At 41.0% G+C, this 20500-nt stretch overlaps 1 protein-coding gene across 1 annotated transcript in view; it reads right to left on the bottom strand.

The window, feature by feature from the left end:
- Positions 1-20500, bottom strand: part of LOC143286726 (twitchin-like) — a 346369-nt gene that overhangs the window by 183169 nt on the left and 142700 nt on the right. The window contains 5 exon segments of the mRNA XM_076594434.1: positions 5450-5511; positions 6247-6292; positions 14110-14355; positions 16779-16851; positions 18793-18815. Of these exon segments, the coding sequence (XP_076450549.1) occupies positions 5450-5511; positions 6247-6292; positions 14110-14355; positions 16779-16851; positions 18793-18815 (450 nt within the window).

The raw sequence follows: 20500 nt of genomic DNA on the forward strand, positions 1-20500 counted from the left end.
ATGCAAACCAGATGCTACAAAACCATCAGCTACAACTACTATAGTCCACAACCACTTACCGCTGGGAGGAACATAGAAGTTTTATTCAAAGACAAGACTTCGAAGTACATACATAAACACACATTCATTCAAAGCAGCACAACACACACATACACACTGAAATACAACATGAAGCAAGGAGCACTTGTGTAATTTGTTCTGCACACTACGAAAAAGGTCTGTGCTTCAACTGTAAAAAAAAACTACAAGGCAATGTGAAGAGAAAAATAAAGTGAAAGCATAGATCATTTAGCATTATACTCATAAATGGAAAATGCATTTACAAAAGTTTAAAGTTAAATCAAATTGCGCTCACTTTTATCACCTTATAGTTTACTTAACAGTTATTACCAAGTATTGCACAAAAATCTGAATTTGTTGATAAAGTTTCTATTTATCTGGTACTTCCAATGCTAAAAAAACAACAACAAAAACCGTCTTTCAATTCCGCAGTGAGATGAATTAACATACTGACAGGAAAAAAAAACAACCTTCAATATCTTCAGTCAAGTACAGCTCAAGCATTGCCATGCAGTGTCTGTATTGTGCACATGAGAACTGATATCATAAGGTTACAGGTGTATAGAAAAGTACACTCTGTACTGCATCTTCTTTCACTCTTCCTTTTCTTGTTTGTCTACACAGTGATGTCAGTTTCTCTTGCAAACTGTAAATTGAATGTAATGACGAGGGTGTTGTTCCAATGAAGACGAACAAACACCTTGTTTGTCTACACAGTGTTAGCCATCAAACATAACTACTGAGACAGAAAGAGAGCAAGAACAATCACACTTTGCACATGAAGGGAATCAGACCTGCCGGTCTTCCCTGCACTCATCAATGGGTCACAGTGAGGCCTGATAATTCGCCAAAGATAATTCGCGTATGTCCGTTTCTCTTACAAACTGTGAAGTGAATGTTAATGAAGTGGGTGTTGTTCTAATGAAGATGAATAAATACCTTTGTCTGTATCATTCAGGCTTTAAATATTTTTTTTAAAATATAATAATACGAAGTAAATGGTGTGTGCCAATCCATTTTTTTTGTTTTTCTTTTCTGACAACAAACAGTTCCTATTTCAAAGGTCCATCTGTTTGTCAGGGTATGGTGAGGACAGGCACAGGGCAAAACAAACTACACAAGCTCCTTGGTTTGCACAACACACCAGCCATCTCCTACACACACTACAAATGACATAGCAGAACACAGACTGCCACTCTTATTGCAGCCACACACACTCTGTCAGTGCTCTCTCCCTTTGAAGCCAAATGAACGTCACAGGAACTATCTCCATGGCACGCCAGACTGCTGTGCACGCATCGGTGCCTGTTGTGTATTCCAGTGAAATGACCTAATTCTACGTGACAAACTAAGTGTCTGTTGTGTATTCCAGAGAAATGACCTAATTCTATGTGACAAAGTGTCTGTTGTGAATTCCAGTGAAATGACCTAATTCTATGTGACAAACTAAGTGTCTGTTGTGAATTCCAGAGAAATGACCTAATTCTATGTGACAAAGTGTCTGTTGTGTATTCCAGTGAAATGACCTAATTCTACGTGACAAACTAAGTGTCTGTTGTGTATTCCAGTGAAATGACCTAATTCTACGTGACAAAACTAAGTGTCTGTTGTGTATTCCAGTGAAATGACCTAATTCTACGTGACAAAACTAAGTGTCTGTTGTGTATTCCAGTGAAATGACCTAATTCTACACAACAAACTAAGTGTCTGTTGTGTATTCCAGTGAAATGACCTAATTCTACGTGACAAAACTAAGTGTCTGTTGTGTATTCCAGAGAAATGACCTAATTCTACACAACAAACTAAGTGCCTGTTGTCTATTCCAGTGAAATGACCTAATTCTATGTGACAAAGTGTCTGTTGTGTATTCCAGTGAAATGACCTAATTCTATGTGACAAAGTGTCTGTTGTGTATTCCAGTGAAATGACCTAATTCTACGTGACAAACTAAGTGTCTGTTGTGTATTCCAGTGAAATGACCTAATTCTACATGACAAACTAAGTGTCTGTTGTGTATTCCAGTGAAATGACCTAATTCTACGTGACAAACTAAGTGTCTGTTGTGTATTCCAGTGAAATGACCTAATTCTACACAACAAACTAAGGCTGGAGGTCAATGAAGAAGACAAGGTCATCATCAGCCAGCCGTGACTGCCAACAACTTCTCCACAAGAAACAGCTGACAGAACTGTCACCAGAGTTGAAACACGTCACAAACGTTTCACCCTGCTGAGATGTCTGCTGGTCCACACCAGACACACTGTCAGACAAATTTTCCTCTCTCCTGTTCCGGCAGCACTATGGCAATGACCCTACTGGGGGAAAATACAGGCACTGGGGGGTGTTCAAACGACACAAAGCCTGGACACTCAGCCGGCATCTTTGATATCAGCAAGGAAGCACCAAGGAAGCAAGTATTTATCAAACACCTGGACACAAAACAGGTTCCTTCAAAAGTACTGTATACACACTGGAGGCAAAACCAATACGCACAAAAAAACAAACCCCACAACACAAGGGCCTGGCGAGTGTGAAAATCCAATCAATATGTACATCATCAGAGCAGATCCATTCAAGTAATGATCTGTGAAAATCATGACAGCCGTTCAATCCTTACAGCTGAAATTCCTCCTGATGAGACCATCCCTGTGAGGACTTCTGTCACCGATCACCCAATGACCCTTCACCCCAAGGTCCAGCCACTGTCCACAGAGGCAGATTGAAAACTTGGACAATAATCCCTTCACAACTATGTCAACTGTTGTCTTTACATCAGTCTGGGAAGCTATCATCATTGTCTCCAAACAACCAGTTCTGGAACTTTTTCAACGCCGTCAGAAAACTGTGAACAAGGCTGTCTGCAGAAATATCTATGGCAATTCCCGAAACAGTGGCTGCAAGCAGAAGTGTCTACGGTGCTAATTCCCAATCCAAAGGATGCAAAAGACATCTGGAAACACAAAACTTGCAAACCACAATGACCAACACATGAAATACATATACATGTATGTCAATGCAAACCTTGCACATACACCGCTTGCGTCAGATTCTACAAATATAAAACTTGTGGTTATGCTGCATAAGACAAGACACATACACAGCCACTGGCAGAAGTGTCTACAAACACAGACTTGCAGTTACAACGGCAAGAAACAAGGAACGTCTATGAACACTGAACTTGCAGTTACATCAGCCGAAATACAAAGAGTCTACCAACACAAAAACGAGCAGTTATGACAGCTGCAAGACAAAACCATCAGCTACGACAAGACTGTCAGTGACACTGGCTGCAATAAGAAGTGACCAGACAGACAGACACGGACGAGTGTCGCCAGGACAACAGGGGACGGCACTGTGACAGCACAGGACATGGAGTGGCTGGACGACAGGCAGACAGTCAGAGAGAGCTGTCAGCATTGACAGGCCACATACCAATAGAGTCTGCAACAAAGAAAACAACTCACAAGTGTCCATCGTCACTCACCTCCCCAACAAGCACTGCATTCACGCTTATCAACGTCCCGTTTTTGTCATCTGATCCTCACAACAAACACTGCACACACGTCCCATTCTGTCCCATTTCTCCAACATTACACACACACACACACCACACACATCCTATTTTGTCACTCAGCACTCCCAACAAACACAACACACACACACATATGTCCCACAATCACTGAGTTCTCTCTCTAGACTCCCACCGTCATGTTCTCCATCAAACGCTTCACACACTCTCACACGTCCTATCACTCCCACCGTCATGTTCTCCATCAAACACTTCACACACTCTCTCACTCCCACCGTCATGTTCTCCATCAAACACTTCACACACTCTCACACACGTCCTATCACTCCCACCGTCATGTTCTCCATCAAACACTTCACACACTCTCTCACACGTCCTATCACTCCCACCGTCATGTTCTCCATCAAACACTTCACACACTCTCTCACTCCCACCATCATGTTCTCCATCAAACACTTCACACACTCTCACACACGTCCTATCACTCCCACCGTCATGTTCTCCATCAAACGCTTCACACACTCTCTCACACGTCCTATCACTCCCACCGTCATGTTCTCCATCAAACACTTCACACACTCTCTCACACGTCCTATCACTCCCACCGTCATGTTCTCCATCAAACACTTCACACACTCTCTCACTCCCACCATCATGTTCTCCATCAAACACTTCACACACGTCCTATCACTCCCACCGTCATGTTCTCCATCAAACACTTCACACACTCTCTCACACGTCCTATCACTCCCACCGTCATGTTCTCCATCAAACACTTCACACACTCTCTCACACGTCCTATCACTCCCACCGTCATGTTCTCCATCAAACACTTCACACACTCTCTCACACGTCCTATCACTCCCACCGTCATGTTCTCCATCAAACACTTCACACACTCTCTCCTCACTCCCACCGTCATGTTCTCCATCAAACACTTCACACACTCTCACACGTCCTATCACAACAGAGCTCTCTTAACATGCATCACACACATCGCAGACTTCTTTTACAAACATAACACACACACACAGATGTCCCATTGTCAACTCGATTTCCTTCTCTCTCTCTCTTTGCTATTTTTGCATTGATTTTGATTTCATTTTCTCTTTGCCCTGAGGGCTTAATGCAAAGAAACACATACCAGCTTATTCTGCTTCCCTTATTAAAAAGGAATTATTCGGTTTTTTTCTCTCTCTCTTTCTCACACACAAACAAATGTCCAACAAACATCAGACACATTCACACACACACACACAAACAAATGTCCAACAAACATCACACACACACACATATATGTCAAGAGTGTGCAAGCACTTCATTTCTTTAGAACATATTTTGATGTGCAAGGTATCTGTCAGGATACCCACCCACCATTTAATAAATGAGGTCTGTCTGACAGGACATTTTAGTAACTCTCAAAAGACATCACCCAAATTGCAAACAGCATCAACAGAACAAAAAGGAAAAAAACAAACAAACAAACAAACCAAAAACAAAAGACCCAAACTCAACATCATCAAAACACTACAACAGCCAGCAACACGATGACATCACCTGGATTTCTCTGACTCCTGATCAATAAGTGCCAAGCTTGGACAGCAAATCCCTTCACTGACTGCCTGAGTGAACGATTGACTGACTGATTAACTGACAAATTTGCTGGCTTTCTCTTTTCATGGTGATTTCAACAACCGCAGATCAGCGACCATGAGTAGGGGGCAGGTCTCGCCAGGTTTCCTTTTTCTAACCCCCATGGCTTTTTATTATTATTATTTTTTATATTTTTAATACTCTGCTTCTTGTAGATTACTTCCTGTGTTCCCTCTGCTCTATTCAAGCCGGGTGGACAGCCCTCACCTGGGCGAAGGGCACCTGCCATGTCCAGGTCGTCATCCTCTTCCTTCTTTTTGGACTCTTCCCTGTAACAACCAAGACAGGTAAAGTGCTGCAGGTGCTGAATCTCTCAGCCACACTACCTTCCCACCCACCCCCCACTGAACAAAGACAGCCTGCACACCATGAACACACGCAGACATGCAGAGATCAGTCAAGGCCACAGCAGTTTCAAGTTCAGTTTCAGTTTCTCAAGGAGGCGTCACCGCGTTCGGACAAACCCCGTATACCCTACAACACGTCTGCTAGGCAGATGCCTGACCAGCAGCATGACTCAACGCACTAGTCAAGCCTTGAGTGCATGCATGTATATTTGTGAACCTATCAGAGTGGAATTCTTCTGCACAATTTTTGCCAGGGGACAACACATGTTGTCATGGGTTCTTTTTCAGTGCGCCAAGTGCATGCTGCACAAGGGACCTCGGATTATCATCTCATCTAAATGACTAGACATAAAGATTTTCTGGTAAAACTAGGGGGAAAAAGGGTGAGGTCAGGATACAAACTAAAACCCTCACAGACACTGTATTGGCAAGATAAGCGTCTTAACCATTCTGCCATCTTCCTCCTTTGAGATGGATCTTACTCCTTCAATCAAACATTCAAAGAACTCGTCTAACCTAAGAATGAAAGGCAGGCTGGAAAGAAGGTTGGAAGGACTCCATGAATCAGTGACCCATCCCCGTGCTCACTTGCTGACTCACCCACCCACTCACTCACTCACTCCTTCAAGCAGGCCATCAGAGACCCAGTGTCATTACCTGTGTTTCAGCAGTGCCCTGAAGTCCGAATTGGAATCCTTGGGATCTGCAACCAGAGAGCAAGAGATGGTCACATATGTCTCATGTACCGTGGACTGGTCATGCCAGCCTGTGGATCCCTTGTTTGAAACACCAAGGGTCTGATGACTGAGGAGACATGAAGAAGCAGATAAAACAAACAAACAAAAAAACCCCCAAAAAACCCCCAAACAACGCAGTTAATATGCTGCATATGTAAGATGACAGAAATATAAAAGTAAACATCAGATGATTCAGATTTCCTTTATACCCTATGTAAGATGATAGACACATAAAAGTAAACATTATCAGATGAACTGAATTTCCTTTCTGCATTCTGAAAAAGATGAAATAACCCCGACAGAAAATTCTGACAGAATAATCAAAGCACACCGTAGGTGATAAAACCTCAACAGAAAATATCAACAAATCAATCAGACTTTGTTTCTGCACCCTGTACAATACGACAGAGACCTAACAAGAAATATAAACTGGGCAGTCACTGTAGTGCATAGCTGTACAGACACCTGATAAATTCCATGCCTATCCATTTTGCACCTGTAGGGTGAGAGAAACCCAGCACGAAATATTAACAGAGTAATAAAATTTTCTTTCTGCACACTATGTGAGATGACTGGCACCCAACAGGAAATTGTGAACAAATCAACAAGATTTCCTTTCTGCACCCTGTATAAGATGACAGACACTTAACAAGTAGTAACTTTATTAAAAGAGTAATCAAATTTCCTTTCTGTCGCCTGAGATGATAAGACACATAAAAGAAAACATCAGATTAATCAGATCTCCTTTGTAACCTATGTAAGATGATAGATACATAAAAGGAAACATTATCAGACTAACCAGATTTCCTTTGTATCCTATGTAAGATGATAAATACATAAAAGTAAACATGGCCTTGTACCTTGAAGATGATACATAAAAGGAAACATTATCAGACTAACCAGATTTCCTTTGTATCCTATGTAAGATGATAAATACATAAAAGTAAACATTAGATGAATCAGATTTCCTTTGTACCCTATGTAAGATGACAGACACATAAAAGGAAACATTAGATGACTCAGATTTCCTTTGTACCCTATGTAAGATGATAGACACATAAAAGTAAACATCAGATGATTCAGATTTCCTTTGTACCCTATGTAAGATGATAGACACATAAAAGGAAACATTATCAGATGAACTGAATTTCCTTTCTGCATTCTGAAAAAGACGAAATACCCCCAACAGAAAATTCTGACAGAATAATCAAAGCACACCGTAGGTGATAAAACCTCAACAGAAAATATCAACAAATCAATCAGACTTTGTTTCTGCACCCTGTACAATACGACAGAGACCTAACAAGAAATATAAACTGGGCAGTCACTTTTCCTTTCTGTACCCAATACCAGAGGATATGATTCCAAACAGAAAATATTACCAAATCAACTTCCTCTCTACACCCTGTAAGGGTGACAGAAACCTAGCAAGATATATAAACGAAGCAGTCAAATTTCCTTTCTGCGCCCAATACAAGTTGATACAACCCCAAAAAGAAAATATTAACAAATTAATCAGACTACCTCAATCTCTGCACCCTGTAAAGATGATAGAAATGCTTTTGTTTTGTTCTCTTATTTTTTTGTTGTTGTTGTATTATATCAGCGTCTCCATGTCACCTCCATTTTCAAAGCATTTCATGTAAATCCACTTTCAATCTTTGTGTTAGGTTGTAAAGAAAGATTCCCGCCCCCCCCACCCCTCTCCCCCAACAAAAAAAGGGAAAAAAAAGGAATTAAAATTGGTTTGGAAATCCGGGAGAATGGAAAACAGGCATTCACCACACTGGACAAAACAACAGTTCCACCATTTTACCAGTCATTTCAATGAAGGTCTAAACAGTAGTGAATTACTAAAGAGAAATTTCACAGTCAGTCAGTTGGTCATGTCACCTACAGCACATTTAAATTGCTGACTGTTTCAGGGTTGGCTGTTTAAAGGAAGAAATAAAAAAACAAAAAACAACACCCCCCCCCAAAAAAAAAACAAAACAACAACAACCCAAACCACAAAAAACCCTTCTCTGAAAATGGAATATGCTGATCTATTTCAAAATGAATAAATGAAATAAACAAAACCCTTTAAAGAAAATTATCCGACCAGTCTTCATCACTCATCAGCATAAATCTTTTATTTCTGACAATTTTATTTTTTATTCCTAACAAGATCACCATGACCATATCATAGTTTCAAACATAACCAAATGACCACACAGGCAACATGAAACTGAATTTAAAGCATCAAACTTTGGTCTGCATCGGTTTATAACTCAGACCTGGAAACAAAACTGCAAACGATAAACTCTCAGCGATGAGTGGCTTGCTGTGACGATATGAACTGTCTCACAAAGCCATCACTCAGTTGACTCGCACTCACTGACGACACTCACTGCCACAGGAAAGACAGGGAAAAGGAAAATTCAAATGACATTCACAAAGAAAACAGAGAGGTGGAGGAGGAAGAAGGAGGATGTGGAGGGAGGAAGGAAATGGAATGAAAAAAAAAAAAAATCCCTTGGATCTTTGTACTTTACATGAAAACAAATTCAAGACATTTTTTGTGGATCAATGCAATGCAACAGAGTTCATCTTTGTGTGATCAATCAAATCAAATGAAAAATCGTAACTTGAATGCGATGAAAAGACAATCCATGAACAAAATGAAGTAATAACATACCCTGTCAATGAAATGACAAACCAGATGACATACCATGTGAGTGAAGAAACATCTTTCCACAACATTAAAGGAGCTCTCAATCACACCCAAATCTATTTTAAAATCCAGATTAAACTCGAAACCGTTTCTCAATGAATACAAGAACTTCATATTTCAATGCGCTTTTCTAAATCAATGTGCAAAAAGAACCATGAATATAATCGTAATTATAAACTTGCAGTTTCAAAGCTTTCAGATAATGCAGTGCGTCACCCAGACTAACATGTGAAACATGGCAGCCATAAAATGCAGATACTGAGCACGCACGCACGCAGGCAGGAAAGGACAATGGATCGCAGGGGAAAGGGCAGGCCACTGAGGACAGTTAGCTGGCAGGACGCTGCCCACACACAGTGGACAGTCAGGGATTAGCAAGGTCAGTTGATGGCAAACATCAAACTCACTCAAGGGATACCAGTGAAATGCGCTCACTGTCTTACCTTTAGCTGACTGTTTCAAGTGCTCCACGATGGCTCAAACACTCCTTTGATCGTCTCGCAAAACAAATGGCGCGATTCAAAAGCCAGAATACAGCATGAGTTGTAAAGCATTCTAATTTTTCTCATGGATTTCTCAGTTCAGACTCTTGTATTTGGCACATCCATTTCAAAGTAAGAAACTCCGAGAGGTTCAATTTGTTGCAAAAGTCTAACGAGGTCTGAACCCCAGAAGACAAAAATTCTCAGAATTGAAAAAGACGATAACAGTGGTAGACGATGACTGACGCAGTCATAGGAATTCAATGGTAATCTGTGTGCAATAAAAAGGAGGAACATACAAAATGAAAGGGTGTGCCATATTGCACGCTTCACGTAGAGAAAAGCGCACACTTTGAAAAGGTGAAGACTGAGAAAAGAAACGCAAGCTTTGTTCAAAGCATCAGCAAGCTTCACATCTTGGTATTCAAGTCACACAAACATGTTCATGATGTAACAGGAGGCTTTTCTTCGCCTTCTGTCCTCTGGCTTTGTCCAGGACTGGAGTCCAAGTCATTTCCAATGTGCCACACAAGCCAGTGTTTCTCTTCCAAAATGCAGAGGTGCCAGTTCCTTTTTCTGACTTCTCAGAAACAAAGCCTGCTTTTGTCAGAAGCATCTGAACAAAGTCAGGATCATATCGGATGATCACTGATGGTCAAGCAATGCACTGGCCTACAGCAAAGAACATGTCTGTCAGGTCAGGATTGACCAAGACATGTGCTGCACATTAAAAACTCACAAAATACTTAATTGACAAAACACACATACCCAACAGCAGGACAGCTAGCACACCTCATTCTGTGCTGTTATCTTCACAGTGGTCACAAACAAGATAGCAAGACACTGAACACAAAACACAAAGCGCACTGGATCTGTCACAAGCAACTGACAGAAAGATGAGAAACAAAGACTGCAAGCACACAGGCTGCTACATGGACACTACAAGCATTCATCTATGTCAAACGACAGCACCAAAATGTTTTATAAATCAGCAGAAACACTGACAATTACCAAACACTCAGTGAACAGATACACAGTATGCAACACAGCATAGGTAGCAAAAACAGCATGTGTACCAAGCTAGAACCATAACTAGGTAACCCGCAACACACCTTCATCAATCACAGAAATACCTACAACACGAACATCTGCATGAGTGCACACTCACACTGACACACACATGCACACACATGTACAAGTATGTGCATACATGCACAAGAGAAAGAGACACACAATCAAAAATATCACCAATAACACACACATCACAACATGGAAAATAATTATATGAATAGCATAAAATGTCAACAAAGAGGCCATGAAGATGAATAACAAAAACTGTCAACAAAAAGACTATGAAGATAAATAGCATACAATGCCAACAAAGAAGCCATGAAGATGAATATACAATGTCAACAAAGAGGCCATGAAGATGAATAATATACAATGTCAACAAAGAGGCCATGAAGATGAATAATATACAATGTCAACAAAGAGGCCATGAAGATGAATAATATACAATGTCAACAAAGAGGCCATGAAGATGAATAATATACAATGTCAACAAAAAGGCCATGAAGATGAATAATTTACAATGTCAACAAAGAGGCCATGAAGATGAATAATATACAATGGCAATGTCAACAAAAAGGCCATGAAGATGAATAATTTACAATGTCAACAAAAAGGCCATGAAGATGAATAATATACAATGTCAACAAAGAGGCCATGAAGATGAATAATATACAATGTCAACAATGAGGCCATGAAGATGAATAATATACAATGTCAACAAAGAGGCCATGAAGATGAATAATATACAATGTCAACAAAGAGGCCATGAAGATGAATAATATACAATGTCAACAACGAGGCCATGAAGATGAATAATATACAATGTCAACAAAGAGGCCATGAAGATGAATAATATACAATGTCAACAACGAGGCCATGAAGATGAATAATATACAATGTCAACACAATGTCAACAACGAGGCCATGAAGATGAATAATATACAATGTCAACAAAGAGGCCATGAAGATGAATAATATACAATGTCAACAACGAGGCCATGAAGATGAATAATATACAATGTCAACAACGAGGCCATGAAGATGAATAATATACAATGTCAACAAAGAGGCCATGAAGATGAATAATATACAATGTCAACACAATGTCAACAACGAGGCCATGAAGATGAATAATATACAATGTCAACAAAGAGGCCATGAAGATGAATAATATACAATGTCAACAACGAGACCATGAAGATTAATAACATACAATGTCAACAACGAGGCCATGAAGATGAATAACATACATGTCAACAACAAGGCCATGAAGATGAATAATATACAATGTCAACAAAGAGGCCATGAAGATGAATAATATACAATGTCAACAACGAGGCCATGAAGATGAATAATATACAATGTCAACAAAGGCCATGAAGATGAATAATTTACAATGTCAACAAAGAGGCCATGAAGATGAATAATATACAATGTCAACAATGAGGCCATGAAGATGAATAATATACAATGTCAACAAAGAGGCCATGAAGATGAATAATATACAATGTCAACACAATGTCAACAACGAGGCCATGAAGATGAATAATATACAATGTCAACAACGAGGCCATGAAGATGAATAATATACAATGTCAACAAAGAGGCCATGAAGATGAATAATATACAATGACAATGTCAACAACGAGGCCATGAAGATGAATAATATACAATGTCAACAACGAGACCATGAAGATTAATAACATACAATGTCAACAACGAGACCATGAAGATTAATAACATACAATGTCAACAAAAGAGGCCATGAAGACCAATAACATACAATGTCAACAAAAAGGCCATGAAGATGAATAACATACAATGTCAACAACGAGACCATGAAGATTAATAACATACAATGTCAACAACGAGGCTATGAAGATCAATAACATACAATGTCAACAACGAGACCATGAAGATTAATAACATACAATGTCAACAACGAGACCATGAAGATTAATAACATACAATGTCAACAAAAGAGGCCATGAAGACCAATAGCATATAATGTCAACAAAGAGGCCAAGAACTGAAACACCAAACTGCCACAGGCACAACTGTGGCCAACAATTTTGTTGGAACGCTGCCTAATGTGTTGAATGTATGCCACATTATTAAAGTCTTGTGTGCGCAGAGCAACAACCCAAACCAAACTGATCCTTTTTTCTCAACGCAACCTTAGCATGATTCACTGAGCAGAACTGGTTTGAAGACAACATGATGGGGTAAGCCACAGAACAGACAGAACTATGTCTCTGACTACTAAGCAAAGGAAAAGAAAAACACAGATCCTCTGCAGTCTGTACTGTGGTCATCACCAGTTGCTAGTTCTCTCGACGAGCGTTTCCAACCATCCTCAGCCAAGACTGAACCAGAGCATTCAACATGGCTTACTGGATGGTTTCATTCAAGTACTGCCCCTTGTATGCGGAGGAAGGTGATGTTTCTGATTGCCAGCCATTCTCGGGTTAGATAAAAGTCTACATGAAACATGGGAGTATGTTCTGACTTTGTGTTTGACTGTGAATGCAATGCCTGCGTTGTTTTATTTGTTGCCTTTTTTGTCAGCAAATGTGTCAACAATTTCTCTTCTAGAGATAATAAATTATTCTCATATCTTGTATTTCGTATGGACAAGCACCATGTAAATGTCAATAATAATTGTCATCCTCATTATTATCATCATTATCATATTGTTATTACTAGTATTGTTGGTGCTTTTCATCTCATCTTCTTTGCATGATCAATACTGATTTGGAGAAAAGGCAACTGATCACTTATATAAAAAAAAAAAGAAGAAATAAAAGAAAGAAAGAGAGATTACATTCTGAAGAAGATACTTGAAGGTACCCCTGACAGATTCTTCACAAACACAAATTTCACTCTCTCAGCTGATCTCCATACATATTTTACAGCTGTATCACCTGTGGTGAAGGTAACAACAATACACTCTACCAATCTAATCAGTGATGAGGACACTGGGTGTATCATCCAGCAATCTGACTGGTGCCCCCCCCCCCCCCCACACCTCCCCCCACCCCCAGATGCTCATTGATGGAAGCAATGAAGGCATCACTAACATGATCAATGAGACACATGACGACAGTGTCCTCAACATGCATTCAGTGAGGGGGCACAGCAGCAGTCCTTCAGTGATCTCTAGCAAGCACACGAGAGATGTCAACCGACCAGTGCTAAAACCACTAAAGACAACTCTTTGTTAATCTATGAAAAATGTACCATCAACACTGGCCAAGCAGCGAGTCATAAAACTACTGAAGACATTTCTTGCTGACCTATGACAATCACACTGACAGAATCAGCCAAGCAACAAGTCATAAAACCATTGAAGATATTTTTTGTTGATCTATGACAAACATTTTTTTTGCGGATCTATGACAAACATTTCTTGTTGATCTGTGACAATCACACCAGCAGAATCAGCCAAGCGACGTGTCAAACAACCACTGAAGACAGCTGTCCCAGAAAACAGGCAGACGGATGACTGTGGACTGACCTTTGATGAAGACGCTGAACGTGGCCGTGTCGGTGATGACGCCATCCTGTTCCAGGGTGACGGTGTACTTGGCTTCATCCGTCAGCCTGGTCTTGCGGATCTCCAGCGTGCGGATGCCCATCTGCTTGTCAGTGTAGAAGGACACTCGCGAGTCCTCCTTCAGTTCACGGCCTGCTCGCAGGAAGCGCACGATGGGCATGGGTTTGCCGTCCAGCGCCACCTCAATGTCCATCCGCATGGTGTCCCCTGCAAGTTGACCAATCACGTCAAGGGAACTGATCACATGATAGGGGCTGCTTCACACAAACACAAGGAACATGGAGAGACAGAGTGGTGTCCCTTGCAAGTTAGCCAATCATATCAAGGGAACTGATCACATGACAGGGACTGCTCAACACAGAGGGACATGGAGAAACAGAGTGGTGTCCCCTACAAGTTGACCACTCATGTCAAAGGAACACATCACATGACAGTCACTGCATCACACAGACAGAGGGACATGGAGAAACACAACTGATCCCTATCGTATCATCATTATCACATCAGAGTGGTGTCTACTGCAAGGTAACAACCAATCACGTCAATAAAACTGATCACATGACAGGGACTGCTCAACACAGACAGAGGGACATGGAGAAACACATCTGATCCCTATCGCATCATCATTATCACATCAGAGTGATGTCTACTGCAAGGTAACAACCAATCACATCAACAGAACTCATCACATGACAGGGACTGCTCAACACAGACAGAGGGATGTGGAGAAACAGAAGTGATCTGTATTGTATCATCATTATCACGTCAGAGTGCTGTCCGCTGCAAGATGAACCCATCATGCCAGTGAAACTCATCCAATGACAGTCACTGCATCACACAATCAGAGGAAAATGGTGGAACAGAACTGGCCCAAACTGTATCAAAATTACCATATCCGTGTTGTGGGTTTGTCATTTGCAGGTTTTGCCTGCATGTTTGGAAAATAAATTTTGTTTTTACACTGACTAGTTAGCTTAACTTTTAACTCACCTAATGTATGTCTTGGCTAGCTAACTGTAGAATATCTTGTATATATTTATTGTACCTCATCATGTAAATTCTAATGTTGTGGATAAGCTGATACAAATCAAAAGTTGCTTTCATGAAAGATCACCACCATACAAAAAATAATTTTTCCACACGTATACTCCAGTAAAGTTGCAGGCATGACATGCCATACCTTATCAGCTATACTGACGGTGATTGTTAGACATGCTGACACTGATGGTTAGCTACACTGACACTGTTTTGTTAGCCATGCTGACACTGATGGTTAACTACACTGACACTGTTTCGTTAGCCATGCTGACACTGATGGTTAGCTACACTGGCACTGATTGTTAGCTATGCTGACACTGATGGTTAACTACACTGATGTTTTTTGTTAGCCATGCTGACACTGATGGTTAGCCATGCTGACACTAATGATTAGCTACACTGGCACCGTTTGTTAGCCACGCTGACACTGATGGTTAGCCACACTGGCACTGATTGTTAGCCATGCTGACACTGATGGTTAGCTACACTGACACTGACTGTTAGCCATGCTGACACTGATGGTTAGCTACACTGACACTGTTTTTTTTGTGTGTTTTTTTTAGCTATGCTGACACTGATGGTCAGCTACACTGACACTGTTAGCCATGCTGACGCTGATGGTTAACTACACTGACACTATTTGTTAGCCATGCCGCCTCTGATGGTTAGCTACACTGGCACTGATTGTTAGCCATGCTGACACTGATGGTTAACTACACTGACATTTTTTGTTAGCCATGCTGACGCTTATGGTTAGCTACACTGACTGTTAGCCATGCTGACACTAATGATTAGCTACACTGGCACCGTTTGTTAGCCACGCTGACACTGATGGTTAGCCACACTGGCACTGATTGTTAGCCATGCTGACACTGATGGTTAGCTACACTGACTGTTAGCCATGCTGACACTGATGGTTAGTTACACTGACATTGGTTGTTGTTTTTTTCTTTTAGCTATGCTGACACTGATGGTTAGCTACACTGACACTGTTAGCCATGCTGACGCTGATGGTTAACTACACTGACACTGTTTGTTAGCCATGCCAACTCTGATGGTTAGCTACACTGACTGTCAGCCATGTTGACACTGACGGTTAGCTACGCTGACTGTTAGCCATGCTGACACTGATGGTTAGCTACACTGATATTGATTCTTAGCCACACCGACACTGTTAGCTACACTGACACCGTTAGCCATGCTGACACTGATGGTTAGCTACACTGACACTGTTAGCCATGCTGACACTGTTTGTTGACCACACTGACGCTGATGGTTAGCTACACTTACTCTGATTGTTAGCTTTACTGACACTGTTAGCTATACTGACTTCGATTGTTAGCTATACTGACTGATCATTAGCTTGACTGATATTGATTGTTAGCTGTGCTGACATTGATTGGTAACTATTCTGACACTGACAGTTAGCCATACTGACACTGACTGTCAACTATGCTGACACTGACTGCCAGCTATTACGACTCTCACTGTTCGCCATGCTATGCTGACACTGACAGTTAGCTATGCAGACACTGCTAGATATACTGGCACTAGCTATGCTGACGCCGACGGTTAGCTATGCTGACACTGACCTTCCATCACCACCTGGTTGGACGGCTTCACCTTGAAGAAGGGACCATCGCTGGGCTCCACCACAGATGGTATCTGAAACCACCGCAACATGCATGCTGACATTGCTCTGTGCTGTGCTCCTCACCGCGCTGCGCTGTTTGGTACAGGGCCGGACTGCACTGAGGTGATCTTTTGCAGTGCTAAGTTCGCTTAGAGTTCAGGATGTTGCTAAGCATGTGGAATTTACTGTGGAGTTGGGAACATTCTTAACACTAAGCAAACGTAGCGCTGCTAAGTTCGCCCATGCAGCTCATCCCCGGACCCATTTTACAGAACAGTTCAACATGGTGGTGGCAGTAGTATGGAAGCAGAAGTATAGCAACAGTAGAAGCAGAAGAAGCTGCAGTAGTAGTAGTAGTAGTCATAGTAGGAGGAGTAGTAGTAGTAGAAGCAGCAGCAGTAGTAGTAGTAGCAGAAGCAGCAGCAGCAGTAGTAGTAGCAGAAGCAGTAGTAGCAGCGGTAGCAGCAGAAGTAGTAGCAGAAGCAGTAGCAGCAGCGGTAGCAGCAGAAGCAGTAGTAGTAGCAGAAGCAGTAGTAGCAGCAGCAGCAGAAGTAGTAGCAGCAGTAGTAGTAGCAGAAGCAGTAGCAGAAGCAGCAGCAGCAGTAGTAGCAGAAGCAGTAGTAGCAGCGGTAGCAGCAGAAGTAGTAGTAGTAGCAGAAGCAGCAGCTCACAGCAGCAGCAGCAGTGCTGACAATGGTGATGTGAACTAGCTGCTGATGATTGCGGCATCTCCTTTTAGATCATTCACGAAGGAAACATAAGACATCTCTGACATAAACATAATTATAGAAGTTCACTACCTTCCCAGCCACTAGATATGCAGGTGTGAACTGCCCACATGCACAAAAACAAAAACGAACTGAAATGTAAACAAGTTGGCAGTGAACATCAGATAAAAAAAAAAAAAAAAAAAAAAAAAAATCATTCGGGATAAAATGTAACCTCTCTTCAGAGTTATCTGATATACCTGCAACCGACCGATAAACCTTATAAATGCCAGCAGAAAGATAGATGTGGCATTTATTTTAGTTGACAACAACCCTATTTATTTCCAGTGCCACTTTTAGGAGGGGAACACACACATGCATGCACACACACACACACACACACACACACACAAACACACACACATGGGCGCATGTGTGCAGACACATACCATACACACACATACAAAACACAAAAAAGAAGAGAAAAAAAGACACAAACAAATGCATGCACAAACACACATATACATACATACACAAAAGCACACATACATGCATGCATACACACATACATACAGAGAGAGAGACAGACAGACAGACAGAGACAGACACACACACACACACAAACAGCGAGAGAGAGGGAGATACACACACACACACACACAGAACAAACAAAGCTATACAGCAAAGTGTCTGAAGCCAGACAGCAGATAAAGGTGAAGAAATACAAGATGAACTAGTTACCAGTGGGGATGGGGTGGGGAGAAGGGGGAGAGAACTGAGAGACTTCACAGTTTAGATTTCCTTGTTCTGGGGAACAGACAGATGTCAAAATCTGAGACAGGCACACAGAAATAGAAAGCAATCCAAAAAAACAAACAAATATGTCTTTCAAAACAAGAAACTTACACAAAAAAATATGTATAAGATAAAAGGAAAATGAAATAGTGTGGTGATCAGAAAAGAGGAGCCAAAGCAGAAAGTGAAGCACCAAGCAGGGTGAGTGAGAGTGGGAATCAAGCACAGCAACACTAATAAAATGTTCATTAGAACCTTCACCATCATCATAATCATCATCATCATCATCTTCATCACCACCCTGAGCACTGTCACCACACCACCACACAACCACCACCACTCATCATCATCATCATCGTCACCACCACCACCACCACTACTACCACCACCATCAGCTCCACCATCACCAGCATCATCATCATCACCTTCCATAAGAGTTGAAGAAAGACATCCAGTCAGTGAAAAACTCACCTTGTCCACCACACTGGTCCTTCCTGCAAAACAAGACACAAATGTCAATAACACGGGTATGCAACGCGGAGAGAACAACTCTGTTCATGTCAAAATCATTCATGGTGCCAAACATCACTGAGCTTCGTAACACATATTATCGCATTACAAACCACAGAGTGCCGACCTTCCGTTTTCTTGTGACATGACACAAAGCAGTTGCAAAATGACATAACTCATTAGCTGTTATCAAACAGATGTGTTGTACTATACAAATACAGAGTGTAGACCTTCTGTGTTCTTGTGATGTAACACAAAAAAAGTTCAGATATCCTCCCTTCTTTTAAACTGCAGGTGATCCTTCTTGCAGAAACATGGCAAAATAAAATGTCAATGAATATTTACTCTAACATAAGAATAAAATAAGCCAATTAGTCCTTACTCTTACATGAGAATAAATATGTCAATTAGTATTTACTCTCACAAAAAAGAAAGAAAAAAAAGTCACTTAGTAGTTAGTATTTACTCTCACAAATACATGGGAAAAAAATATGTAAGTATTTACTCATAAAATTATGAGAATAAATATGTCAATTAATATTCACTCTTACGTAAGAATAAAATAAGTCACTTAGTTTTTACTCCTATTGAAGAATAAAATATGTCACTTAGTATTTACTCTCACAGAAGAATGAAGCAAGTCTGTCTGAACACCTGAAAGTACGGCTAATGAACTACTGAGTAATCACCAATTATAAGCATGAAGCAAAACAGACAAAAAGAACACAAATAAAGCAAGATGTTTGCTTCCCTTTGAACAAAACCAGTGATCTTATGGCTGGTAACAGAACAGAATAAAAGATTAATCAATTCTTTTCCCAGAAGAATAAAACTATATGCATCCTACCTTTAAAAAGAGGAGCAATGAACATTTATCTAATGGTCAAATAAAAAAATAAAATAAAAAATCTTACAGGAGAAGGAAGCATGAATACACTGTTCATTATTTCTAACAAATATTCATGTAATTAGTCACAGTGACAACAGAAACTTGGTTATATATTTACAACATCATAAACTACTTTTTCTTTTCTAAGCAAAGAAAATAAAAAAAAACAGAAAAAAAAGAATCAGGGACTGGTGATATTCACAAAGAACACAAGAACAGAACAGAAAGGGGTGGAAGACAAAACAGAACAGAACAGAACAGAAATGGGTGGGAGACAGAACAGAACAGAAAGGGGTGGGAGACAGAACAGAACAGAAAGGGGTGGGAGACAGAACAGAACAGAACAGAAAGGAGTGGGAGACAGAACAGAACAGAACAGAAAGGGGTGGGGGACAGAACAGAGCAGAAAGGGTTGGGAGACAGAACAGAACAGAAAGGGGTGGGAGGTGGGAGACAGAACAGAACAGAACAGAACAGAAAGGGGTGGGAGACAGAACAGAGCAGAACAGAACAGAACAGAAAGGAGTGGGAGACAGAACAGAACAGAAAGGAGTGGGAGACAGAACAGAACAGAACAGAACAGAACAGAAAGGGGTGGGCAAGGGGTGGGAGACAGAACAGAACAGAAAGGGGTGGGCAAGGGGTGGGAGACAGAACAGAACAGAAAGGGTTGGGAGACAGAACAGAACAGAAAGGGGTGGGAGGTGGGAGACAGAACAGAACAGAACAGAACAGAAAGGGGTGGGAGACAGAACAGAGCAGAAAGGGTTGGGAGACAGA

Source organism: Babylonia areolata, chromosome 10 (genome assembly GCF_041734735.1).
Source record: "Babylonia areolata isolate BAREFJ2019XMU chromosome 10, ASM4173473v1, whole genome shotgun sequence".
Classification (NCBI taxonomy): domain Eukaryota; kingdom Metazoa; phylum Mollusca; class Gastropoda; order Neogastropoda; family Buccinidae; genus Babylonia; species Babylonia areolata.